The sequence below is a fragment of the Bos mutus genome, chromosome 4 (assembly GCF_027580195.1).
Source record: "Bos mutus isolate GX-2022 chromosome 4, NWIPB_WYAK_1.1, whole genome shotgun sequence".
Taxonomy (NCBI): Eukaryota; Metazoa; Chordata; class Mammalia; order Artiodactyla; family Bovidae; genus Bos; species Bos mutus.
The window spans coordinates 720,841-747,805 of NC_091620.1; the positions used below are offsets into that span (position 1 = coordinate 720,841).

A 26,965-nucleotide genomic window follows, 5' to 3' on the forward strand; every position below is an offset into this window, starting at 1 on the left:
ACAAAAAACATACATAATGTAAACGTTACCACTTTTACTTCCCTTGCACATACTCTTGGCGCGCTTATTTAAGAGTTAAACCGGCTTTATCCACCCCTCCCCTGCACTCCAGGACCTGATGTGGCTGGAGAAGACACGCCACTGCAACGACCTGGCCCCACTGTCTTTTCTGGAGCTTGGACTTCAGCTGGCCTCATCTTGCCCACTGGCCCCCTCCTTCTCTAAACCATCAGGTCCTTCCCCGCTCTCAGTCTCCTATGTGAGTTTTCCACATCTTCTTTCTCCTCCAACCTCCTCCTCTCTCCCAGCTGATGCCCTTGCTTCTCCCTTCCCGGAGAAAAGAGAAGCTTCTGAAGAACTTCCAGAGATCCCACCATATCCTCCCACCTCCCGGCAACCGCTCCCCTGGTTCCTGCAGCTGAGTTCTCTGTGCTCCCACCTAAACCCGGCCATCCCCCTGCATATGAGCTGCTGTCCCCCGTCTGGAACGCTCTGGGCCGTGGCTCCAATGCTTCAGCCCCGCACCATGTTCCTGTTCCCTGCTCCACAATCATTCCTTGGAGATCTCATCCATCACCCAGTCTCAGAGTTGTAAATACCTTCTCTATGTTGACAACTCTCCAAGTTTTCCTCCAGCCCATTTTCTCTCCCAGCCCTTAGACTCACGCAGTGTCTACTCACACACTATCAGTTCCACCTGGATCTTGAATAGATTCGCCCACAACAAAACCCCCGCTCTCGCACCTCAAACACCGCTCGCTGCTCGCCCTCCTCACCCTGCTTCCCACTGCTTTCCACTGCTTCCGCAAGCTGGGCACATCCTGGAATCCTGTCTTTTTCTCCCACCCCACATCCAATCCGAAGGCAAGTCTTGTTGGCTCTGCATCCAGAACCCAGTGCTTCTCGCGTCTCCACGGCTCCCAGCCCACTCCAACCCATGAGCAGTGAATAAGCTGGCTTCCAACCTGGACCCCAGTGGTCTACTCTCAGCACACAACCAGAGGGGTCCTTTAGCAAAGGGAGTCAGATGCCATCACTTCTGCCCCCACAAACTCCCCCCATCTCATTGCCAGTGAGGGCTGAGTCCTGGGGGTCCCAGGACCCAGTCCCATCACCCCTCCCGGCTCCCTCTGTGTCCTTCTCCTGCACCCCCTCCCTCTTCTCTCCGCCCCTTGGAGCCTGCTGTTCCCTCTGCCGGGAACATGCTTCCTCCAGCTAACACTGTGGCCTCTCTAAAGTCCTTGTTCTAATGTCCCCTTCTCAATGGGACACTTCTGTCCACCCTGTTAGAAGCCTCCCTCCCCCTCTCCCTCCCCCCTGCACATTCTTCTCTCTTTCATCCTCCTGGGTTTCTTTCCGAAGTCCTGAACACCTTTCTTTGTCCTGTATCATCTACTTATTTAGTACATTAGCCTTTCTCTTCTCTTTCCCCCCTTGGAAGGTAAGCTCCGCAAAAACCAGGATCTTGATGTCCTGTGTGTGGATAAATCCCAAGGATCTGGCACATGGCAGAGACTCCAATATCTCAGGTATTAGGCGCTCAATCGTGTCCGACTCTTGCGACCCCATGGACTGTAGCCCACCAGGCTCCATGGAATTCTGCAGGCAAGAATACTGGAGTGGGTAGCCATTCCCTTCTCTAGGGGATCTTCCCAACCCAGGGATCGAACCCAGGTCTCCTGCATTGCAGGCAGATTCTTTACTGACTGAGCCACCAGGGAAGCCCCAATATCTCAAAGGTGTGAGTAATGAGAACCCACTCCAAGTCTACTCAAGATTTCCAGCGTGTTTCCAAACGCTGGGCGATGTTACAATCTGTGCTTGAGGTTAGCAAGATTAACAGCAACAACATCAGCTCAAGCACTTTCATTAACTGGTCTAACTGAAAGGTCTAACTGTCCTGTGGGGGCTGGGATTCCCTTTCTAGAGATGAGGAAAAGGAGGCACTATATGACCTGCCCAAAGCTGCTATGCTGGTCTAGGGCTGGGACTGCAGAGCGGGTCTCCCAACGTCAAGGTCCCTCCCTGGCTTCTCTCCTTCACCTCAATCTGCCTCTCTGGTGTCCCTTCATGGAGAGCCTTCCTGCTGGGGACACACACACACACACACACTCCTCCACCTTCCCCAAACACCTGTTTTTTAAAGAAGGAAATCAAGATCCCCGGAGGCGTGCACATTTAAGCTGAATTACCCTCAATTATCTTTTAAAACTCACTCTCCAAAAATCTCAAGCAGAATGTTTCAAACATTGGGAATATAAATTCCAGAAAACTTGCCATCAAGGTGTCTAAAATTCATGTCAATGTGTTGGAGGAAGTTGTGTTAGTTCCTGTGTATGAATTACCTTTTAGCCAAAAAAATGAATCCTAGTTAAACTCTGAACAGGCCCCTGGCTCCTCGCTCCTGTGGGTGGATCAGTGGGCCCTTCAGGGGCTTCTCCTGGCTGGACAGATGGATGCATACGTGTGCATCCACAGAACTCCTGGCTGGTACCCACGCACATGGTCTACCATGTTGGGATGGCTCCCTGTCCTCCAGGAATCACCCCAGCTGCTTCCTTTGGGAGCACGTGGTTACCTGCCCACAGGCTGTGGGCAGCCCCAGTGCCACCTCGTCCTGCCTTCCTGATACCACTCGACGGTCATGGGTGTGGAGAACTCACAGGGTCCGATCTGGTCTAAGAAGGTAGGAGAAATGATCCGAGCAAAAGGCAGAAGTCTCTATCCGTGTGCAGAGGGCCCGAGGTTTCTTGGGGAACCAGGCAAAAGTATGTGGGATTGAGAGACAATGGTCTGGGAATCAAGGATGTCATGGTCAAAGCCAGGCCAGGCCCCTCCCATGTCCCCACACAGCACACCCCAGACGTCTCTGGGGCTCGAACAGCTGCTCATGAAGCCCCACAACAGGGCAGGCAGGGGGAGACAGAGTGGGTGGTCTCAGGGCCTGGACCTGATTGGGGGATCACTCCTGGTTTCCGCAAACCTGTGTAACAGGCCAGCAGGTGCCCTCACCCTGCACCTGTATAGTGAATCCCCTCCAGGTAGCCCCTTGGCCTGCCCTGACCCATGCCCTTATCCCAGATCTGGGCACTTGCCTGGGCCCACTTGCAAGCCACTCTGTCCTGGACCAGAGCTGTGACCACAGGGCCTTACTGCCCTGCCCATTGCTCCATCTCTTCTGGGGTCCTGTCCTCCCAAAGGCCTTGAACCTACTGCCCTGGGGGAGGTCTCTGCAAGCTCCTCAGCGTGATGGCTCCGAGCTTGGACTCAAGAATGGGGCTTCTCACCTGTGGCAACTGTGGACATTTAGGGGCTGGATAATGCTTTACTGTGGGCTTCCCTGGTGACTCAGATGGTAAAGAATCTACCTGCAATGCAGGCAATGCAGGCTCGAGCCCTGGGTGAGGAAGATCCCATGGAGAAGGGAATGGCTACTCACTCCAGTGTTCTTGTCTTGAGAATCCCATGGACAGAGGAGCCTGGTGAGCTGCCATCCACGAGGTCACAGAGTTGGACATGACTGAGCAACTAACACACACACAATGCTTTCCTGTGGGGCCGTCGTGTATTGTATGATCTTAGGAGCATCCCTGGCCTCTATCCAATAAATTCTACCAGTACGCTCCTCTTCCCACCTCTAGACACTGTCCTTTGTCCCTAGAGGGTGAAACTGCCCAGGGTTGAGAATCACAACTCTAGAATCAGACAGTCTTGGGTTCATGCCTGGCTCAGCCCCTGCATGACCATAAATAAGTACAAGTCACTTGACCAGTCTGAGCCTCATTTTCCCCGTCGGCAAGACATGGAGCCCATCACCTAACTCATGGTGGATGTGAGGATTAAAACGATGTCGTATACGTGGGCAGACCAGCACAGCATCTGGCGCAGAGTAAACTGTTAATGAAGTGCCTGCTATTACTAGGTTCTGACGCTAAGCCTGCCGGACCTTGTGGGCTCGGCCCCTGCCTGACCCCTGGGTCCTGCTGCCGACCACCCCCCAGCTAGGGAACTGCTGAAGACAGGAGCCCTCAGAGCCCTCAGCTGCGGGCCATCAGGAGTCCCACAGGAGGGTAGCCGTGAGGGGTCGGCCAGGCAATTATTCACAGTGGCCAGGGAGCCACAGGGGAGTCTGGGTTCTACCCAAACCACTGGAAGCTTCTTTGACTGGAGAATGACCGTGAGTACACAGGGTGGGAGGGGCTGCAGGGAAGGAGGGAAAGGAAGACGCTGAGAAGCCACCACGAGTAGTGAATCAACTGGAAGGAAACCCTTGGGTCCAGGGAAGCTGAGGTTTGGGAGCTGCTGATGGAGGCATCTGAAGGACACGCGGGGCCTCCCACCACGCCCCTGACCCCTGACCCCCGCTGCTGGCCCCTTCCTGTGTCCAGTGAGCCCCCACTATGTGACGTCTTGTACGTGGTACCATTGATTCACACACTGGACACAGCCTCGGCCCCCCAGGACTCTGAGTTTGAGGACTGAGTGGGAATGGACGGGGCTGAAGGCATGGACAGCATGGAAGACAGAGAAGCACATGGCAGCTCCTGCCCCCGACGGTGAAAGCCGCAATGCGAGGAGGGGGGAGCAGAGGACCAGTGCACCTCACCCCAGAGCTCTGGGCTTCCTTGCGGAAAAGATCAGCAAATGCCCCCGAGAGCGTCCTCCTCGGAGGGACTGTGGCCTGCTGGGGCCGTTGGCCCTGGTGACTGTGGTAGGGCCACCAGCAGCCACAGCCAGGCCCCAGGGTGATGATGAAATCTGTGAGTTTCTGGGAGTTGCACCCAAACCCTGGCAGAGACAGTGGGGGCACCAGGGCTGAGGAATGGCAGAGCTGCCCGAGGACGGGCTGTGGATACTGCTGAGCCAAGTACCCACAGGGTACCAGACTGCCCACGTATCTGTGGAAAAGAACCGCTGGAGGCCTTCCACCACCTCCGCGTGTTCCCACACAGAGCCGGGTGCGAAGCTGCTGTCCGGCAGCCAAGAGGCCCAAGGGAGTCCGTGGTGGCAGCAAGTCAAACTGTTCCTCCGGGCCCTGGTTCCTCCTGTGGTGGGTGTGACCCAGGTCACCTCCTGGAGGTTCTGGCCACCCAGCACTCATTAACTCCCTTCTCATAAGACAGGACGCCACCTTCTGAAGGGGCTTCCCTGATGGCTCAGTTGGTAAAGAATCTGCCTGCAATGTAGGAGATGCGGGTTCAAGCCCTGGGTCAGGAAGATCCCCTGGAGAAGGGAATGGCTACCTACTCCAATATTCTTGCCTGGAGAATCACATGGACAGAGGAGTGTGGCTGGACAGTCCATGGGGTCGCAAAGAGTCAGACACGACTGAGCGACTACACCACCACCACCACCACCTTCTGAAGGCAGCTCTCAAAGTCCCCTGTTATGGGAAAATGGTGTCCCCTCCCTCCACCCAATTCCTTTGCTGGAGACCTAACCCCAGTACCTCAGAACGTCATCTTTAGAGATGAGGTCTCTAAGAAGGTGACCAAGTTAGAATGAGGTGGGTCACTAAGGTGTCCCTAATCCAATATGGCTGGTGTTATAAAACTGGGGAGGTTACGACAGAGACAGGCAGACACAGAGACAATGTGAGGAGACACAGGCGGAAGGCAGTGGCCTACCAGCCACGGAGAGAGGTCTGGAGCCCAGCCTTCTCTCACAGCTCTTGGAGGGAACCAGCCCTGCCCACGTCTTGGGCTACCAGCCTCCGAACTGTGAGAGAATGCATTTCCATTGTTAAAGCCGCCCAGTCTGGCACTTGGTCTTGGCAGGTCTAGCAAACTTATCCTCTCAACACTGCTCCTCACTATTCCTTGGGCTCCATGCCCCCCAACCCAGCCGCTCCTCTCACAGCCTCTGGTTTGCCTGAAGCCACGGAACACAGGGTGCTCAGAACAGTGTGCTTAAATAAACAACGAGGTCCTACTGAATAGCACAGGGCACTTCATTCAATATCCTGGGATAAAGCATAATAGAAAAGTATATGAAAAAGATGGGAGTTCCCTGGCGGTCTAGTGGTTAAGATTCTGCGCCCTCTGACTGCCGAGGGTCCAGGGTCAATCCTTGGTCCAGCAAGTAAGAAAGCCCTGTGGTGAGGCCAAAAAAAAAAAAAGGATGTGTATATATGTATAACTGAATCACTTTGCTGTTCAGCAGAAATTAACACAACATTGTAAATCAATTCTACTCCAATAAAAAGTTAAAAAAAAAAAAAAGAGTGATGTGCTTATGAGCAGAACACAGGGCAGGCCCTGGGGGCTGGAAGACCTGAGTCTGAGTCTTCATTCCATCGCCTATCGACGGGAGGACAAAGGGCCAAGCTCTCTAGCCTCAGTCTCTTCGTCTCTAAGATGAGTTCAGCATCATTTCCCCTCTCTCACTGCATTATTGTGAGTAGGAAAATGGAAACAAGAGGACACGTGTGAAAATCCTCTAAGTCACAGAGGACTGAATGAAGTCCTCACTGTTCACAATACAGCACTCTCTGGTGAACACTCGCCCCACTTTGGCCTTGTACCGAATTTCCTGTCAATTAAAAACTTGACTCCCTTTCTATTTTGTGACAAAACATCTCTCCCCATTCTATACTTCTAAAGTTGCCTTTTTGGATTCGAGGATATTCCTCTTGTAAGAATTAAGTGGTTTTTCCAGCTCAAGAGCTTTTGGATCTCGATTCTTTCATCCAATATATTTACCTCCCCCCCCCCTTGCCAGTTGAGCATCATTCATAAATCCAGTGAGTGGGACCGTCTCTCTTCATCCAAATCTTTATGGAATGTACTGAAAAAGGCACAGGACAAGTCCTCTCTCCAAATGATCTACACCCTGTTGGCTTAGCCCTCAGTTGGCAGCAAATTTACTCAGTCACAGTAATACCCAGTGATGTGCTGGAGTGTCATGTTGGTAGTTTAAAATCAGCTCTGGTAGAGTATTTATACCACAGAAATTAGCAGATGATACAAATCAGATTTCAGCTCCCCCTTCCCACCCTGTCAAGAGCCAGTTGTAAATATTCACTAGCACACTGCATTCAGGCCACCTGTGTGTGTCTTACTCAAGCTACTGGGAGAAACTTTGTCAAGCTGTTTGGCCTCCAAATGAACACATGAATCTTTATGGAGCTTAACAGCTGATAAAACGGTTCAATATTCTTGATTTAATTTGGTTCTTTCAACATCCCAGGAAATTAAAAGTCTGGCTTTTGTGACCCATTGGACTGTAGCCCACCTGGCTCCTCTGTGACATTTTTCAGGCAAGAATACTGGAGTGGGTTGCCATTTCTTTCTCCGGGGGATATTCCTGACCCAGGGATTGAACCAAGGTCTCCTTCATTGCAGCAGATTCTTTACCTGCTGAGCCATCCACGAATAGGTTTACTATTAGTGAAAAGTGAAAGTGAAAGCCGCTCAGTTGTGCTCTGACTCTTTGTGACCCTATGGACTATACAGCCCATGGAATTCTCCAGGCTAGAATACTGGAGTGGGTAGCCTTTCCCTTCTCCAGAGGAGCTCCCCAACCCAGGGATCAAACCCAGGTCTCCCACATTGCAGGCAGATTCTTTACCAGCTGAGCCACAAGGGAAGCCCAAGAAGACTGGAATGGGTAGCCTACCCCTTCTCCAGGGGATCTTCCCGACACAGAATTGAACCGGGGTCTCCTGCATGGCAGGCAGATTCTTTGCCAACTGAGCTATGAGGGAAGCCCCATTAGTATACCCATTTTAAAGATGAGTAACACAGGTTAATGATTGACTTAGAGCCAGATCGCCAGTAGGGACTCAAATGCTCATGTTCTGATCTCAAGGTCAACATTCTCTTCCGCTCATCATCTGACTGCTCCCTCACCCCTGCTGGTTGTCACAAGCATCCTGAATTCCCCCAGCATCCCCTGCTCTGGGTTTACAACATGGACAAGTCGACAGGGAGCATGTCCAAGGCCCCGGCCCTTCCCATAAGCAGCATATCTCTGAGAACTGATGAATGATGCTTCTCTGCCTGGGAGAGGGTCCTTGAGTGTTTGACAAGACTCTGCATTTTGTTTCTGATTCACTGATGACAGGAGGCCACCTAAAATGACAGCAACCCTTCGTGCTGTGTGTCTCAGACTGGGGCCCCCTGAGAAACACCGATGTAGGGTTCAGGGCCTGAAGGCTAGAAGAGATGACAGGTGACAGGTGACAGGGTAAGGAAAGCTCGAGGTGGATGCTGCAAGCTGGGAGAGCCAGACAGGCTTCACTCAGCCCATAGTGCGTCTCAAAACACTTTTAAAAAAACCTTAAAAGTGGGAAGCTTTCATATAAAAAGCCAGATTCTCAGAATCTCTTAAAACACTGGAAATCTGGCAACACAGATGGAGTTGAGGGGCTCTCTTTCTGAAGGGGTGTGAGCTGTACAATCCACAGCATCCTGTTCCCTATTTTAGGGGTTGGTTGAGTCTCTCACACCCCTAGGGCATGCATGCGTGTGCACGCTAAGTCATGTCCGACTCTGTGACCCCATGAACTGTAGCCCACCAGGTTCCTCTGTCCATGGGATTCTCCAGGCAACAGTATGGAGTGGGTTGCCATTTCCTCCTCCAGGGGATCCTCCCCACCCAGGGATCTGAACTGGCATCTCCTGCCTTACAGGTGGATTCTTTACCAGTGGTGCCACGTGGGAAGTCCGTGTCCCTGGAGACCCAGCAATCAATGGGAAGTAGGGTGGATCTTGTAGACCATGACAACTAGCCTTTGACCTCTGCCTCAGAGCTGGGGTGAAAGGGGTCACTTATAAAGGGCTGGTTGCTTTGTCCTTTGGGGGCTGCGGTTTGGGTCATGGCCCTTCTGAGGAAGCAGTGGACAGAACTCAGCTGGGACTCTTCCCTGACCACTGGGACGTTCCCTAGCCTCTGTGTACCTCAGTTTCCCATCTTAAAAGTGGTGATGATCATATTTAACTCACAGTGTTGTGGTGAAGATAAACCAGTTAAGCCACAGGAGAGTCTGCAAACCCCAATAAGCCCTCGGTCTACACTGGCTGTCCTAGTCTGACCCCAGCCTGCTTCCCCGACTTTCTTTCTGAAGTCGCAGCACTGGGCCTCAGGTGCTGCGAAGAAAGTGGGGTCTGTCCACCCCCCAGGGGGCATATTTTCTAAGACTGTTTTCTCCTGAAGGAATGGGCCTGGGTAGAATGGGAGTAAAGGAAAAAGCGAAAGAAGAGTCGCTCAGTCGTGTCTGACTGTTCAGGACCCCAAGGACTGGAGCCCGCCCCCAGGCTCCTCTGTCCATGGGATTCTCCAGGCAAGAATACTGGAGTGAGTTGCCATTCCCTTCTGGGGCGGGGGAGGGGGGGGTATCTTCCCCAACCCAGGGATCGAACCTGGGTCTCCTGATTGCAGGCAGGTTCTTTACCATCTGAGCCACCAAAATAGGGGGAGGGGTGATAAAATTGGGGCTCAGAGGGGAAACAGGCAAGAAAAAGCAAAAGCACATGATGCACCTGCCAGTGGGGGCAGCGGGGAGTGGGATTCGCAGACTGGCGGAGGTCAGCCTCCCCTCCCTCTACTCGGGCCCGCCCCCACCGGCAGTACCTTCCCCCGCGCTGGCATCGCCTCCTCCAAGCCCACCCACCTGGCCCGCGCTGTTGATTCAGCTGCGGAGACCGGAAGGAATCTGTTTGCAAGTCCAGGACAGACGGAGGACCACACTTTTTTTTTTCCAGCTAAAAAAGTCATGAAAGGCCAAGAAGGCAGGCCTCCTAAAGACTGCGTCCGGCTGGACGGCCAGATGCTGCTGGAGAGATAGCGGAGGCTCACAAGGTAACAAGGCTCACAAGTTCTCAGAACCGGCCCGGAGATGCCCTTCTTGCTGGGGGGTGGAGGTTGCGGGGATTGGGATGGGGGCGTGCGGAAAGCCCCCGGGGCTTCTCGCCGACTCCAACACAACCCTCGGCAGTAAGCACAGCAGGCTGGAATCTACGGAGACACGAGTCACCATAGCAGTGCCCTGGGGTCCACAGACGACACCTGGAGGTGGCACAGCGCCCAGCATCACGTTTTAACCCAGCGGTGATGAGGGGCCGAGGCCAGCCATGGTGTGCGGGCCTTGAGCAGAGAGCTCGGTCTGCAGCATTGCCTGAACCTTTCTAGACGAGGTAGTAAGCCTCGTCTTAACTGCAGACGCTGAGCCTGAGAGCTAAGTGCTTCTGCCCAGGTCGGCTGGGGCAGGGACCGGGCAGAGTTCAGTCTCTAAGAAGGCTTGGGGGACCTGGAAGCCTATGCATCCTGCTCTCCCAGTGGGCGCCAAGGTCCGAGCAGCCGGCACAGGCCCCCAGGTAGGGACTGTCTGAAGAGATCAGAGCTGGACGTTCCCCAGAGCAGATGCAGGGCCTGTGGGAGAATTGCCTCCAAGCTGCTGGAGGCTGTCAGATGTGGAAGCAGAGGGCAGAGTTCAGTCTCTAAGGAGGCCTGTCATGGAAGCAGAAAAGAGGTCCATCCTCTGTAACTCCAAGGGCAAGACCAAGGTTGCGGGAAGAGCCTCCCTCACCACAAAAACGACTGAAGAGCGGATGGATTTCCTGGATCACGGTGAACAGGTTCTATCTTCGAGGGACTGCCCCAGGTGTGGCCCCCCAGAGCAGCTCAGGTGTTGGCAGGTCAAGGCGGGCAGGCCGGGAAGGCCCACCCTTGGGTTGTGGGCGCATAGAGAGTGTGGGGTCAACAGTGCAGAGGGATCTCAGGCTTCTTTTAGGGTCAGCTGTCAGGGCCACCTGCTCTCTCCTACTGCCTTATTCATCTGCTCATTCATTCAAGAAAGTGAGAATTCCCTGGTGGCCCAGTGGTTAGGACTCTGTGCTTTTCACTGCTATGACCCAGGTTCAACCCTTGGTCGGGGAACTAAGATTCCCCCAAGCTGCATGACCATAAAAAAACACATGGTTTTGTGTTTTTTTCCCCAGCACTATTCTGAATAAGAGCCTGGCAGGCTGCAGTCCATAGGGTCAGAAAGAGTCGGACATGACTGAAGCGATTTAGCATGTACTCGTAAGATATAAGAAGGTGGAACTTTACACCTCAGGTGGGGAGAGAGTGCCCCTTGAAGAAGTGGTATTTAAGTCAAGACTTGAATGATGCTTTTGATGATGCAATCCGGCATTCCCTGCCAAATAGTTGCTAAATCCCTGGCATCTGTGTCTAGCCCTCGGAGGGTTCAAGACCTGGGGGTAAGGGTGTGTGGCTGGTCCCTTCCCGTACCCAGGCTCACCTGTCAGGCACATATACTGGTGGTGGTGGTGGTTTAGTCGCTAAGTCGTGTCCAACTCTTGTGACCCCATGGACTGTAGGCCGCCAGGGTCCTCCATCCATGGGATTCTCCAGGTAAGAATACTGGAGTGGGTTGCCATTTCCTTCTCCAGGGGATCTTCCCAACCCAGGAATTGAACCTGGGTCTCCTGCTTTGCAGGCAGATGAACTGATGGAGGTCTTTATTTTCCTATGAGGATAATCCCCTTCCCCAAGAATGTGACTCTGTACTTGATTCCTGATTTTAAATAGACTTCCCTGCTGCCTGACACATATTGGAAACTGTTGTAAATACTAACAGGCAGTGCATCCTTCCAGTTGCTCTAAATTTTATCTTTGGATTGAGCACAGTCAGCAGGACTTAAATGGCCGCGATGTTCTGTCAGCCCTCGGCTGCGCCCGAGGAAACTGCTGTGGAATTGTTGAGGATGTCGCTAAAACTGTCACACAGGATTCCCCTCACGTCACCTCACGGGAGACACTTCTCGGGGTCTCTGGGCCAGAAATCATAGTCTTTGGGGGGCAAATGGTTAGGTTTTTGTCTTACAGGCAACTGTAACTGCTTACATTTGCCCTGTTATAAGTGTAACACTTAACACTGCCCTGTGACACCGGGCCTCCTCCCACTCACCTCACCCTGGGCCGCAGCGTCCCCTCCCCGCCCTGCGGTCCTCTGCCCCGGGCCCCTCACTCTGTGTGTCTTTGCAGACCACCTCAAGCTCTCTTGGAACGAGGCGAGTGCATCTTTCCTGCCTGCCTCTCCCTCACAGCGTACTGCGAGTGCATCTTTCCTCCCTTGCCCTCCCCTCACAGCGTACTGCTCCTCACTCCAAGCCCCAGAATGTTCTTCCGTCTGGAAAGGAAGGCCGACACGGGAGATGATCCAAGTTTGTTACATTCCAGTAAAGGCATGGACAGCCACAGACTCCTGAGACGATTTCTCACATTTCCTGGAAGTGAGTTCGGGTCACAGAGAAATGGGTTTCACAGCGTAGGTAGCAGATCGAGACGTGGGCCAGGCTGAGGATGTCCCACACAGCCATGGCCGCCCCCCACAAAGTCTCCCTCAGCCATGTCCCCACAGGTCCCTGTGAGGTACTGGGGGTCTGCAGGTCCCACACAGCCATGGCTGTCCCCCCACAAAGTCCCCCTCAACCATGTCCCCACAGGCCCCTGTGAGGTACTGGGGGTCTGCAGGTCCCACACAGCCATGGCTGCCCACCCACAAAACCCCCCTCAACCATGTCCCCACAGGCGCCTGTGAGGTACTGGGGGTCAGCAGGTCCCACACAGCCATGGCTGCCCAGTCACCCTCGGCCGAGTGTCCCCCAGCAGCAGCTGAACCCTCTGGTGCAGCGATTCAAGAGGGCTCAGAATCCAGCCCAAATCAAGGGCCGTGTGCTCATCCTGAGTGTCTGTGGCTCTGGGTCCCCCGGTGACACCTCTCCAGGTGACACCTCAGCTCATTACTTCTGCCGCTCACAGCTCACTGACAACCAGCTCTCACTTGCAATCACACTGCGGGCATTTGGGGTGAAGACAGCTCCAGCTGTTGCACGCCTGGCCTGCCTGCCCACCCCTCGCGCCGTCTAGACGCTGGCACGGGCCTGTCAGCATCCAAATGACAGCACGTGCCCAAGCCGCCGGGCGTCAAAGCCCACTCCCTGCCTGCAACTGCACATGCAGAATGAAGGCCAGTTTTATGGTAGTGAAGTGAAAGTCGTTCAGTTGTGTCCGACTCTGTGATCCCATGGACTGCCATGGAATTCTCCAGTGGGTAGCCTTTCCCTTCTCCAGGGGATCTTCCCAACCCAGGGATTGAACCCAGGTCTCCTGCATTGCAGGCAGATTCTTTACCAGCTGAGCCACAAAGGAAGCCCATTTTTTTTTTTTTTTTTTTATGGTAATGGGGACTCCAAAATGTAACGCCAGAAACCCCACAGCACCTCACTCCTCACCACCTTCATCATGTGGGGAGGTCAGAGTACCCAGCTCCCCAGGAGTCTTAGACTGAACCCTCGATTCAATGCATGACCGGGGCCTCTCGGGGACGAGGGGTTACTAAGGTGCCCCTACTGCTCCCAGAGCCTCCTGACCCCCCGGGGTCTTCTCAAGCCTCCCCTCCCTCTCCACCCACCCCTTCAGCTAGGTGACCTCCTCTGGTCCTCTGGGCAAGGCCTGGAACAGCCCAGGGCACCCACCTACTGCTGCTGGGGACCCCCTTAGGGATTATCTCAGTGCATCCCAGAGCAACTGCAATTCACGAGGATTCACCAAGTGGAGGCCTGACTCTGGGGTACCTGGGAAACTCGGCTGACTTCCCATCAACCAGCCCCACATTTGACCTGGCCTCCACCTTCAGACGCCCCAGAACTTCAGAGCTGCCTGGGAAGAATGTATTTAGTAGACTAGCTCACACCTTTTACAATCCAACCCCACAAACTAAGGAACACATTCGCCCTTAACCTTGGCGGTGGTTAGGTTGCAGGATAGGGGGTCAACCTTTGTCTGGGGGCCTGGATGAGTTGCACCTGTTTCCGCAGTAACCAGCACCAGGTCACGGCCTCTCTGCCACCCAGTGCTGCTCCATCTCTGGGCCAGCCAGGCTGCCCCTGCCCCATACCACCCTGGGCCCAGCCTACCAGAGGGGTGCAGGGCAGAGAGGGGCAGGACTGCCTTGGACTTCAGAGCAGTCCAGGCAGGAAAGCAAGTTCCTCTGCTCCTTCTGAGGGAGGAGAAGCCGAGACTAGCACTCTTACTTGGTCCACCCCCTACCCTCGCATCACCAGTCTGCCCCACCTTCCTGTTCTCCCAAAATGAAAGTCGCTCAATAGTGTCTGACTCTTTGCGACCCCATGGACAATTCTCCAGGCCAGAATACTAGAGTGGGTAGCCTTTCCCTTCTCCAGGGGATCTTCCCAACGCAGGGATCGAACCCAGGTCTCCTGCATTGCAGGCAGATTCTTTACCAGCTGAGCCACCAGGGAAGCCCCCTGTTCTCCAACGCCTACTTCAAATCGCGCTACTTAGGGCACTTCCTGTGGGCCGGCCAGCCAAGTCTGCTCCCTCTGCTGGACTGCCGGCCTGAGGGCAGGGACCGGGCCCTCACACCTCCAGGGCCCCCGACAGCACCAATCTGTTACCAGGTGATGCCCACTGGTGAGGCTGGATTGGGAGAGCTCAGACTGGGCTCCAACCCCCTCCCATGGATGGTCCGGGCTCTGGGGCAGGCAGCCTTTCCATGCAGTGCCTCAGTGCTTCCTTCTGGACCAGGGACACCGCCCTGGGACTAGCCAGGCTGTCCCCCTCTCTGCCACGCTGCCGGGAGGAGACTCAGGAGGATCCAACTCATGTGCAATGGGCCTGAGAGCACCCCTGAGCCCGGGCCTGCCTCGTGTCAGCACAGGACTAGCCGCCACCAGACACCCAACAACAGGGTACCACCATCACCCCTCCCGCCCCAAACAAAGCCCTGCCTGGGGCTCAGAAGGCTTTGAAGATGTGCGCCCTAGCATGTCCGGGGTAGGTTTCCAGGGCCCAAGTTGTACCACAGCTCAGCAGGTTCCCCTTGGCTGCAGTAAGTGTGTGTGTTTGTGGGGTGTTATGGGCGCATGTGAGCACTTACACACAGGTGAGGGGCACGGAGGTGTGTGTCTGGGGCGGGGGGGAATCTGGGCACAAGCCAGGAGGAAGGAAGAAGGAGGAAGTGGGACAAGCCAGAGCCCCCAGACCATTTTCACATGAAGCAAAAATTTGGCTTCAGGCTCACGTGTCCCTGGCTCCAATGGCCGTGCAAGGCAGGGCCCAGGGACGGCGAGAGGTGAGGGACACCGAGCAAGATGGGGGGTAGGGGTGGGCGGGGGTTGTGGATAGGGGGAGCTGGCAGCAGGGTCTGGGCAGAGGCTCCGGCCCTCGCAGGGCATGAGAAGAGGCACTGCCAGGGGCCAGATGGGGGCGGAAGTGCCAAGAGGGGGCCGTGGAGTGTGAGCAGAGGCCCAGCCACTCCGGGGCTGGTGGGGAAGGCAGAGCCTACCTGTACCACGGCGGGCGGGTGCTGAAGGCCTGCGGTCATAGGTGGCAGGGTCCTGCAGCGGGGGACTCATCCAGTGCCCCCTTGGTGCCCGTGCCCAGAGCCTACCGTGCCTGCAGCACCAAGGGCCATTCTGAGGAGGATCTGAAAGAAGAGGGCAGTGGGAGGGGCGGCCCAGACCCTGAGCACAGAGCAGACTCACAGTGGGCCCGAGGAGGCGGGGGAAGATGCTAGAGGGGCCCCACGTGTGGGGCATTCCCTGGCACGGTCTGAGGAAGGCAGGAGGTGCACTGAGCAGGAGCCAGCCCGGCTGGGTGGTTCAAGAAGGACAGGTGTGAGAGCAGAAAGCTGTCGGAGGCCAGGTCCTCCTGGCAGAGTTGGGAGGATGAGAGCAGAGAATGCAGGCAGAGCCCGGGCCCTGGCAGGGCAGGGCAATCTGGGAGACTTGGCAGAACGGAAAGGTGGACCGTGAGCCAGGATGGGAGCTGGATGCCTTCTGGAGCTCAGGCCCCATCCCAAGGGAATCCTGGGGGTGGCCAGTAGGTAGAGCTGACCTGCTCTGTACTCCGCCCAGCTCACACAGCCCTGCCTGTGCGCACAGCCTTCCTGGCTTTACTCCCACGCGAGAGCAGGACAGGTGGGAGCGAGGGTCACTACCAGGGCAGATGGTGGGGTGTCGGGGGGCAGTTCAGTAAGTATGGGGGGGCTTGAGAGCAGTTGAGGGTCACGTGTAGGTGGTATTGGCCGGAAGGGTGTGGAGGAAGGGGAGGCAATGAGATGGGGACGATGCCAAGAGGGGAGACAATACCAGGCCAGGGCTGGGAGGAGGTAACCTGTGGGAAGGTGGGAGACAGCGGGACGATCTGAACGGGGGACAGGTGTCCAGGCCAGAGGATGCCAAGTGGAGATGGGGAAGGTGCCAGGCAGGCAGTGGGCAGGAAGGGAGATGTCAGGCTGGGGAAAGAGGGCAGGTGCCAGGCGGGGAGTGGGGAGGAGGCAGAGGGTGCCAGTCAGGAGCAGCACGAGGAAGTGCCAGGCGATGGGGAGGGGTGTGGGTGCCAGACATGGGGGAAGAGAGGAAGGTAGCAGGCAGGAGGGTGCCAGGCAAAGGGAAAGAGGGGAAAGACAGGGGAGAATGGGGAGGTACTGGGTGGGGGGGGGAGGGAAAGATGCCAGGCAGGGGTGAGGAGGGGGGAGAATGCGAGGGGAGGGATGGGAGTCTGCCAGGCATGGAAGAGGTGCAAGAAAGGGAGTGGGGGAGGTGCCCGGCAGGGGAGGGAGAGAGTCAGGAGTGGGGGGGGGGGCGGTCAGGAAAGAAGGAGGGGAGGAGGAAGAAGCAGAAGACGGCTGCCAGGTAAGGGGAGGTGCCAGGCAGGGGAAAGAAGGGAGGTGCCAGCCGGGGTGGGGGGACAGGGAGATGCCAGGCCAGGGGAGGCGGGGGAGATGCCAGACGTGGGGGGGGCGAGGGATGCCAGGCAGGCGGGAGGAAAGGAGATAGCAGGCGGGGTGGGGGAGGAGGGGTGCCAGGCAAGGGAGGGGGGTGATGTCAACGCAGGCAAGACGGGCACCGACAAACAGGGAGGCCGGGGCGCCGGCGCAGCGCGGCCCGGCGGCGTCTCCTCTGGTGGCCCGGGGACCGCGCGGCGCGGGTCGCTCACCTGCTCCCCCGGGACCCCGGCCCGGAGCGCGGCCGCTCGCTCCCCGCTCGGCGCTCGGCTCGGCCCGGCGCCTGCGCCGCCGCCGCAGCCCGGAGCGGGGGAGGCGCAGGGAGCGTCTGCAAAGAGCGAGCGGCTTAATAATGAGTTAGGGATCGGAGCGGACGGCGTCGCCCCGTGCATCCGCACTTGTGATCGCCGGGCTCGCAGGCCCGTCGTGAGCTTCGGGCTGAACACGGATGCGCTGGAGGTCTGCAGACGCGCCTGCTCCTCCGCGGGCTTACCCAGACCGCCAGAGCATCCCGAGTGATCGCAGGCGGTATCCACTCCAGGACACACACACATACACACACCACACCATACACACACCAAACACACCCCCACACACATCACACACACACCACATACACACACACCACACACACACACATACCACACCACACGCACACACGCACACACCCCACACACACACCACATACACATACATACCACACCACACGCACCACACACCACACACACCACACACGCAGACACACATCACACAAACACACCACACACATATACACACATACCACACACACAGACACACATCACACACACATACACACCACACACACACTCACCACACACATACACACCACACACCAGGCACACACACACACACCACACACCAGGCACACAGAGACCACACACACAACACACACACACCCACACACCCCACAAACACACACACCCGTGCTGGGACAGGTTCGGACCAATATCCCCCACCCCATTATCTGCTTGCACACTCATGGTCTCAATCTGAGTGAGTGAGTGAAAGTCGCTCAGTCACGTCAGACTCTTTGCATGTGTCAGATTCTCCAGGCCAGAATACTGGAGTGGGTAGCCGTTCCCTTCTCCAGGGGATCTTCCCAACCCTGGGATCGAACCCAGGTCTCCCACATTGCCAGTGGATTCTTTACCAGCTGAGCTATCAGGGGAGCCCCAAGGTCTCATGTGGGTCCCTCCAGCTCTGCTCCTCTCTCTGCAGGGACTCTGGAAGCCCAGATGAACCTCTCTGCTCACTCGCCCACCTCTCTATCTCTGTGAACCTGACTATCTTGAGAGCCTGGCATAAGCGAGATCCTACAATAGCTGCCCTTAAGTGACTAACAGCTCACTAGCATAGGACCTCAAGGTTCTTCCATGTTGTAGCATGTGTCAGAATTCTCTCTCTTTTAAGGCTGAATAAGATTCTGTTGACTGCAACAGAGAAAGACAACATCATATCACTTGTACGTGTAATCTAAAAAAAAATGACACAAATGAATTTATTTACAAAACAGAAATAGACTCACAGACACAGAAAACAAATGTAGGATTACCAAAGAGGATGGGGGTATAAATTAAGTTTGGGATTAACAGATACACACTATATAAAATTCAGCCGTGAGTCAGTGAGATCTGGGGTTGTTCACTGTAGTGCTGCTTGAATACCAAGAAACTGGCAATGTCTAAATGTTCGTTGGCAGGTGACAAAGTAAATAAATCAGGTGACGGATGTAAACGTGACAAGATGAATATGCCACTCAATGAATCTATCAAACAGTAGGGAAACCCTGTGTGTGCTGATAGAGGAGGATAGAGAAGAATCTCAAAGATGAGACAAGAGAATAAAAGAAAAGTGTGCAGAACGGTGAGCAAAGTGTGCCACAGTGTGTGATGTGTGATGTATGTGCTCGTGAGTGCTCCACTATACACACTCACAAGTCCTCTAGAAGGATCCAGAAGAAAATGGGCACAGTGGTGGCCTCTGGTCACCAGAGGGCTGGAGGTTGGAGTGGAGGGACATTTACTTTCCACTCTATTTTCACTTGTAGGTTTTGAATTTAGACTATTTTACCCATTCAACAAATAAGTAAATGCTTACAAAAATCATCTGTATCTTCTGTAAGACTTTTAATATTTTCTGATCACCTGCTATGTAAAATCAGACCAGGAATCCATGAACCCATTCAAGAACTTCTGTCTGTGTATCTCGCTCAGGGGTCCTGCATCTCCTCCTGGAGCTGGTATTACTGTGGGCCTGGCTCTGTACCAGACTGTGGCACAGGGGTGTGAGACGCCTCTGGGCCATATGGGGGTTGAAAAATGAAAGTGTGAGTCACTCAGTTATGTCTGACTCTTTGCAACCCCATAGACTGTAGCCCGATCCTTTGTCCATGGGATTCTCCAGGCAAGAATACTGGGGTGGGTTTCCATTTCCTTCTCCAGAGGATCTTCCCGACCCAGGGATCACACCCAGGTTTTCAGCATTGCAGGTGGATTCTTTACCATCTGAGCCACCAGGGAAGCTCCAGGTGGGGGATGAATACATGTAAATAGATAGCTCAGTTGGTAAATAATGTACCTGCAGTGTAGGAGACCCTGGTTCAATACCTGAGTAGGGAAGATCCGCTGGAGAAGGGATAGGCTACCCCCTCCAGTATTCTTGGGCTTCTCTTGTGCTCAGCTGGTAAAGAGTCTGCCTGCAATACGGGAGACCTGGGTTTGATCCCTGGCTTGGAAAGATCACCTAGAGAAGGGAAAGGCTTCCCACTCTGGTATTCTGGCCTGGAGAATTCCATGGACTGTATACTGTATAGTGGGGTCGTAAAGAGTCGGACACGACTGGGCAACTTTCACTTTCACTCTCACGCAGTGCAGTCACAGAGGCCAGTCCCAGTGCTGGAGGGGACAGAAAGTAGAACGGAGGGTGCTGGGGCTGGGAGGAGAGGGAGTGGGCAGTTAGGGTTTAATGGGACAGAATTGGTCTTGCTGGATGAAAAGAGCCCCGTGGATGGGTGGTGCTGATGGTCTAATAGCAAGGTGATAGTACTTGATGCCACAGATCCTTACACTTAAAAAAGTTAAGATGGTAAATTTTCTTTTCTTTTTTTTTACCACAAGTAAAAGAAAAATTAATGCTGCTAGGCAGCAAGAAAGACGTGTTTCCTTGCCCTCCCCACATTCCCAGCTCTGGATCAGGTGTTTGTTCTTTCCAGCCCTCCTGTAGGACAGACATTAGTATTTGTGTTTATAGAAGATAAAGCACGAAGCTCCGGGAGGTCAAAGGATGTGTCCGAGGCCATGTAGCTCCTACGTGGCAGAGCTGGGATTCAAATCCGCCTCCGGCTTCTTCCCACGCCCTGCAGGAAGCCCTGGGGAAGGGAGTAGCGGGGTACATTCACAGAAGAGGGGGTGTTGGTGCTGAGTTTTGAGAAGCTGAGCACTGCCGGCCCCCCATTTGTGCAGGAGCAGGTGAAGATCCGTGTCCAGGGCAGGGTGTCTGCGGTGCTTGCTCAGGAGTTTGGGCTTTGTCAGGACAGGGAAAGTACAAAGCTTCCAGAAATTTCTCTGAGATTTGATCGGATTTTTTTCTGATTTAGTGTTGTTCTTTTCTTAAAGACTTCTCCCTCAATTGTATAAACTTCAGGCCCCAGGAAACCTGGCTGAGCCCATATAGCAAACTGTGAATGTTCCTCTTTTCCTGGGTACCTTTTATTTTCTCTAGAGTTCATACTTAGCTTAAGCCTGCTTTATTTTTTTAGAGCTTTTTTTTTTTTTTTTTTAATTTTGGTCACACCACGTGGCTTGCGGGATCAAACCCCAGGCCTTCAGTAGTTAGAGCAAAAAGTCCTAATCACTGGACTGCCAAGGAATACCCTAGGGCAATTTTAGATTCTCAGCAAAATAGAGCAGAAAGTACGGGCAGTTTCCATATACTCCCTCCCCCGCCCCACCTGACACACAGCCTCCCTTGTAACCAGCATCTCCCACCAGAGCGGTTAAACCTGTTACTACTGATGAACACACACACACTGACACGTCTCAATCACCCAAAGCCCATGGGTGACCACAGGGGTCACTCTGGCTGGTGCACTTTCTCTGGGTTTGGATAAATGTATAACAACAGCATGTGTCCAGCATCACAGTATCATCCAGGATAGTTTCACTGCCTAAGAATCCTCTGTGCTCCATCCCTTCATCTTTCCCTCTCCTAACCTAACCTCTGGCAACCACTGATCTACCGTTTCCCTCAGTTCAGTTCAGTCACTCAGTCGTGTCTGACTCTCTGCCACCCCATGTTCTGCAGCCCGCCAGGCCTCCCTGCTCCAACTCCTGGAGCTTGCCCAAACTCATGTCCATCGAGTCGGTGATGCCATCCAACCAGCTCATCCTCTGTCGTCCCCTTCTCCTCCTGCCTTCAATCTTTCCGAGCATCAGGGTCTTTTCCAAGGAGTCAGTTCTTCGTATCAGGTGGCGTCAGTCCTTCCACTGAATATTCAGGACTGATTTCCTTTAGGATTAACTGGTTGGATCTCCTTGCAGTCCTAGGGACTCTCAAGAGTCTTCTCCAACACCACAGTTCAAAAGCATCAATTCTTCATTGCTCAGCCTTCTTTATGGTCCAACTCTCACATCCATACATGACTACTGGAAAAACCATAGCTTTGACTAAACAAACCTTTGTTGGCAAAGTAATGTCTCTGCTTTTTAATACACTGTCTAGGTTGGTCATAGCTTTTCTTCCAAGCAGCAGCTGTCTTTTAATATCTTGTCTGCAGTCACCATCTGCAGTGATTTTGGAGCCCAAAACAATAAAGTCTGTCACTGTTTCCATTGTTTCCCCATCTATTTGCCATGAAGTGATGGGACCATGATCTTAGTTTTTTTAATGTGAAGTTTTAAGCCAGCTTTTTCACTCTCCTCTTTCACTTTCATCAAGAGGCTCTTTAGTTCTTCTTCACTTTCTGCCATAAGGGTGGTGTCATCTACATATCTGAGGTTATTGATATTTCTCCCTGCAGTCTTGATTCCAGCTTGTGCTTCATCCAGCCCAGCATTTTGCATGATTAAATGGGGTGACAATGTACTGCCTTGACATACTCCTTTCCCAATCTGGAACCAGTCTGTTGTTCCATGTCCAGTTCTAACTGTTGCTTCTTGACCTGCATACAGGTTTCTCTGGAGGCAGGTAAGGTGATCTGGTACTCCCATCTCTTTAAGAATTTCCCACAGTTTATTGTGATCCACACACTCAAAGGCTTTGGCATAGTCAATAAAGCAGAAGTAGATGTTTTTCTGGAACTCTCTTGCTTTTTCAATGATCCAGCAGATGTTGGCAATTTGATCTCTGGTTCCTCTGCCTTTTCTAAATCCAGCTTGAACATCTGGAAGTTCATGGTTCACGTACTGTTGAAGCCTGGCTTGGAGAATTTTGAGATTACTTTGTTAGTGTGTGAGATGAGTGCAATTGTGCAATAGTTTGAACATTGTTTGGCATTGCCTTTCTTTGAGATTGGAATGAAAACTGACCTTTTCTAGTCCTGTGGCCACTGCTGAGTTTTCCAAATTTGCTGGCATATTGAGTGCAACACTTTCACAGCATCATCTTTTAAGATTTGAATAGCTCAACTGGAATTCCATCACCTCTACTAGCTTTGTTCATAGTGATGCTTCCTAAGGCCCACTTAACTTTGCATTCCAGGATGTCTGGCTCTAGGTGAGTGATCACACCATCATGGTTATCTTGGTCATTAGGATCTTTCCATAGCTTTGTCTTTTTCAGAGTGTCATACAGTTAGATTCATGCTAATTAGCATCATACTAATAGAATGTCATATAGTTAGAATGTAGCCTTTTCAGATTGGATGCTTTCACTTAGTCATATGCATTTAAGCCTTCTCTTTTTATGTCTTCTTATGGCTTATAAGCTCATTTCTTTTTAGAATAATACTCCATTGTGTGGACGTACCACAATAATAATTACCTTTTCCAAAAAAATGCTTGTTTGCTTAGTTTTCTACATGCTGCTGCTAAGTCACTTCAGTCATGTCCGACTGTGTGCAACCCCATAGACGGCAGCCCACCAGGCTCCCCCTTCCCTGGGATTCTCCAGGCAAGAACACTGGAGTGGGTTGCCATTTCCTTCTCCAATGCATGAAAGTGAAAAGTGAAAGTGAAGTTGCTCAGACATGTCCGACTCTTCACGACACCATGGACTGCAGCCCACCAGGCTCCTCCGTCCATGGGATTTTCCAGGCAAGAGTACTGGAGTAGGGTGCCATTGCCTTCTCCAAGTTTTCTACATACTTATCATCAAATCAGGAAGATCCCCTGGAGAAAGGAGTGGCTACCCACTCCAGTACTCTTGCCTGGAGAATTCCATGGACAGAGAAACCCACTGGGCTATAGTCCATGGGGCCACAAAGAGTTGGACACAACTGAACAACACACATCATCATCACCAAATCGACCCCAACGCTCTGCAGACTATCTAAAATTCTCAGGGCATTCAGACTCTGCAGGCTCTTCTGGGGCTTTCTGACTAGTTCTACATGGACTGGCTGCCCACAGCTGGACTCTCCCTTCACCTTAATCTTGGCAATTCTCTACATCTCTGTATTGTTTTTTCATTCATTCAACAAATAGATAACGAGAGCTCACTGCATGCCTGGCGTTGTTTGGGGGACTAGTATACAGCAGTGAATAAAATGAACCAAAAAGTTTCTTTCCATTTGGAACTAGCCTTCAGATAAGATAGACAACAGGTAAGAAAAATATGTGAGATGCTTATTCCAGGCATGCAAATTTGCTTCTATCCAGAAGAATCCATCAATGCAACCTACCACATTAACAGGCTAAAGAAAAATCACATGCATGTCAGTCAATGCAGAGAAAGCATTTGATAAAATTCAACACCCATTCATGATTAAAAAGAAAAACTCCCAGAAAACTTAGAATAGAGGGGCCTTCCCCAACTTGATAAAGAGCATTACAGCACACCTTGAGCTAACAGCACCCTTAATGATGAAAGACGGCTTGCTTTTTCCCTAAGATCCAGGACAAGGCAAAAACGTCCACTCTTGTTACTTTTATTCAGCACGCTGCTAGAAGTTCTAGCCAGAACAAGAAGGCAAAAAGAAAAGAAAAGACATAGAGATTATAAAGAAGACATAAAAGTATCCCTATTTTAAGATGACATGATTGTCTGTACAGAGAATCCCATAAATATTTAAAAAAAAATCCACAAGCAAACCAACCTCCTGGAACTAATAAGTGAGTTTTGCAAGACCACAGATTATAAGATGACTTAAAAAACTCAATAGCATTTCTGCGTACTGGCAATGACCATGTGGACATTGAAATTAAAAATACAATACCATTTATGATTACTCAAAGGTGAAAATATTTAGTGTAAATATAACAAAACATGTGCAGGATGTATATGCTGAAAACTATCCAACGAAGAAGAAAGAAGTCAAAGAAAACAAATCAGTGGACAGACAGCATGTGGATGGTTTGGAAGATTCAGCATAGCCAAGGCATCAGTTCTTTCAAAAATAACTGATATTTAGGTTAACTCAATTCCTATCAAAATCCCAGCAGGAGTTTTGGTTGACAGAGAGAAGATTATTTTAAAATTTATGTAGAAGGGCAAAGGAACTAGAATACCTAACACACTTTTGGAAAAGAAAAATAAGGTGGAGAATCACTCTCCCCCATGCTGAGCTATAGTAATCAAGACTGCATGATACCAACAGAGGGATACGTAGGTAGATCAATAAAACAGAACAGAGGACCCGGAAATAAACTCACACTAATAGGCTCCAGTGAGTTTTTAAATTTTATGTATTTATTTTTGGCTGTGCTGGGTCTTTGCTGCTGCGTGCAGGCTCTCTCTGGTTGTGCGTGCAGGGGCTTCTCTTGCTGCGAAGCGCAGGCTATAGGGCTCGGGCTTCAGTAGCTGCAGCTCCCGCGCTCCAGAGCACGGGCCCCGTAGCTGTGTCCCGTGAGCTTAGTTGCCCCACGGCATGTGGAATCTTCCCGGACCAGGTATCGAACCCGTGTTTCCTGCAGTGGCAGGTGGATTCTTTTTGTTTTTTTCGCGGTAGTGCGCCTGAAAGCCGCCGGGCCGGAGCATAGGAAAGAGCGCAGCCACCAGGCTCAGCAGCCGCTCACAGGGCCGGGGGCCAGGCGCGGCCTCGGCTTCGGCCTCGGGCTCCGGGCTAAAGCAGAAGCTGAAGCGGCGGATCTCGCGGGCTGCGTCCTCCTTGCCCAGAAGGTAGGCCTTCACCGTGAGCGACGCCATCACCGCCACTCGAGGAGCTGGAGCACAGCTGGGCTGGCAGGTGGATTCTTATCCACGAGCCACCAGGGGAGCCCTGCTCAACTGATTTATAACAGAAGTGTGAAAGCTATTCAGTGGATAAAAAATAACCTTTCACCAAATGGCGTTGGAACAACTGGACATTCAAAGGCAAAAAAAAAAAAAAAGAATTCCATTTAACTCTCACACCTTAAACAACATTAACTCAAAATGGATTACAGATTTCAATGTAAAAGATAAAACTGTAAAACTCTGGGCTTCTCTGGTGGTCCAGTGGCTAAGACTCCATTCTCCCAATGCAGGGGGCCTGGGGTTCAGTCCCTAGTTAGGGAACTAGATCCCACATGCCTCAACTAAGACTTGGAGTGGCTAAATAAAAGAAGTGCAAGCAAGCAAAAACCAGATTCAAAAATTAAAAAAAAAACAACAACTATAAAACTCTCAGAAAAAATATCAGAGGAAATCTTTGGGGTCTAGAGCTAGGTGAAGAGCTCTTTGACTTGACACCAGAGGCACCACCCATAAAAGGAAAAATTGATAAATATTTAAAATTTTTGCTTTTGAAGGACTCTGCTAAGAGGATAATAATAAAAGCTAAAGGGTAGGAGAAAATATGTGTAAATCACTTATCAGACAAATCCCTAGTATTCAGACTACAAAGAGTACTTCAAACTGAGAGGTTTAAAAAGAAAACACCCTAACAATCCAATCAGAAAATGTGCAAAAGACATGAACAGACACTTCACCAAACAGGAAGTAAGGGTGGCAGATGAGCCTATGGAAGGCTGTTCACTGACTCTACCCATTAAAATATACGTGTATCAGAATGGCTAAAACAGAAACTAGTGACAACACCTAATGCCAGTGAAGACGTAGGGAAACTGAACGACTTGCCCATACATTACCAGTGGGAATGCAGACTAGTCCTCTGGAAAGCAGTTTGGCTGTTTCTTATACATCTGAATATGCACTTAACACAGTCATTGCGCTCTTGGGTATTTATCCCAGAGAAATGAAAACTTATGTTCACCCCCAAATCTGCCTGTGAATATTCATAGCAGCTTTATTCATAATAGCCCTAACCTGAAAACCACCACAATGGCTTGGGTGGGTGAATGATGGGTTAAACAAATAGGCACAACCATACCATGAGCTCCCCCTAAGCCATGGAAAGGAATAAGCTATTGATACTCACAAAGGTCCGTCGAGTCAAAGCTATGGTTTTTCCAGTGGTCAGGTGTGGATTTGAGAGTTGAACTATAAAGAAAGCTGAGCACCGAAGAATTGATGCTTTTGAACTGTGGTGTTGGAGAAGACTCTCGAGAGTCCCTTGGACTGCAAGGAGATCCAACCAGTCAATCCTAAAGGAAATCAGTTCTGAATATTCATTGGAAGGACTGAGGCTGAAACTGAAGCTCCAATACTTTGGCCACCTGACGCGAAGAACTGACTCACTGGAAAGGACCCTGATGCTGGGAAAAATTGAAGGTGGGAGAAGGGGATGACAGAGGATGAGATGGTTGGATGGCATCACCGACTTGATGGACATGAGTTTGAGTGAGGACAGAGAAGCCTGGCGTGCTGCAGTCCATGGGGTCGCAGAGTTGGACACGACTGAGCAACTGAACTGAACTGAACTGATTGATACCTACAGCTGTACAGGTGACACTAAGAATAATTATGCTGAGTGAAAAAAGTCAGTTTCAAAATGTTACCGTGTAATTCCATTTATATAACATTCTTGAAATGACAAAATTACAGAGAAGGAGAAGAGATTAGTGGTTGCCAGGTGTTCAGGAGAGGGTGGGGATGAGAGGGACATAGATGTGGGCACAGAGGGCAGCTCGAGAGATTCTGAGGTGAGGG

General features: G+C 52.1%; 1 protein-coding gene across 1 annotated transcript in view; it reads right to left on the minus strand.

Moving 5' to 3' along the window:
• The window catches only part of SMARCD3 (SWI/SNF related BAF chromatin remodeling complex subunit D3), a 33,284-nt gene extending 16,232 nt beyond the window's left edge, over positions 1 to 17,052 (minus strand). Inside the window, exons 1-2 of the mRNA XM_070368913.1 lie at positions 16,972 to 17,052; positions 15,317 to 15,457 (exon numbers count right to left, since the gene is read on the minus strand). Of these exons, the coding sequence (XP_070225014.1) occupies positions 15,317 to 15,355 (39 nt within the window). The 5' untranslated portion in view covers positions 15,356 to 15,457; positions 16,972 to 17,052. The remainder of the gene's footprint in view (positions 1 to 15,316; positions 15,458 to 16,971) is intronic.
• Between the last annotated feature and the right edge of the window lie 9,913 nt (positions 17,053 to 26,965).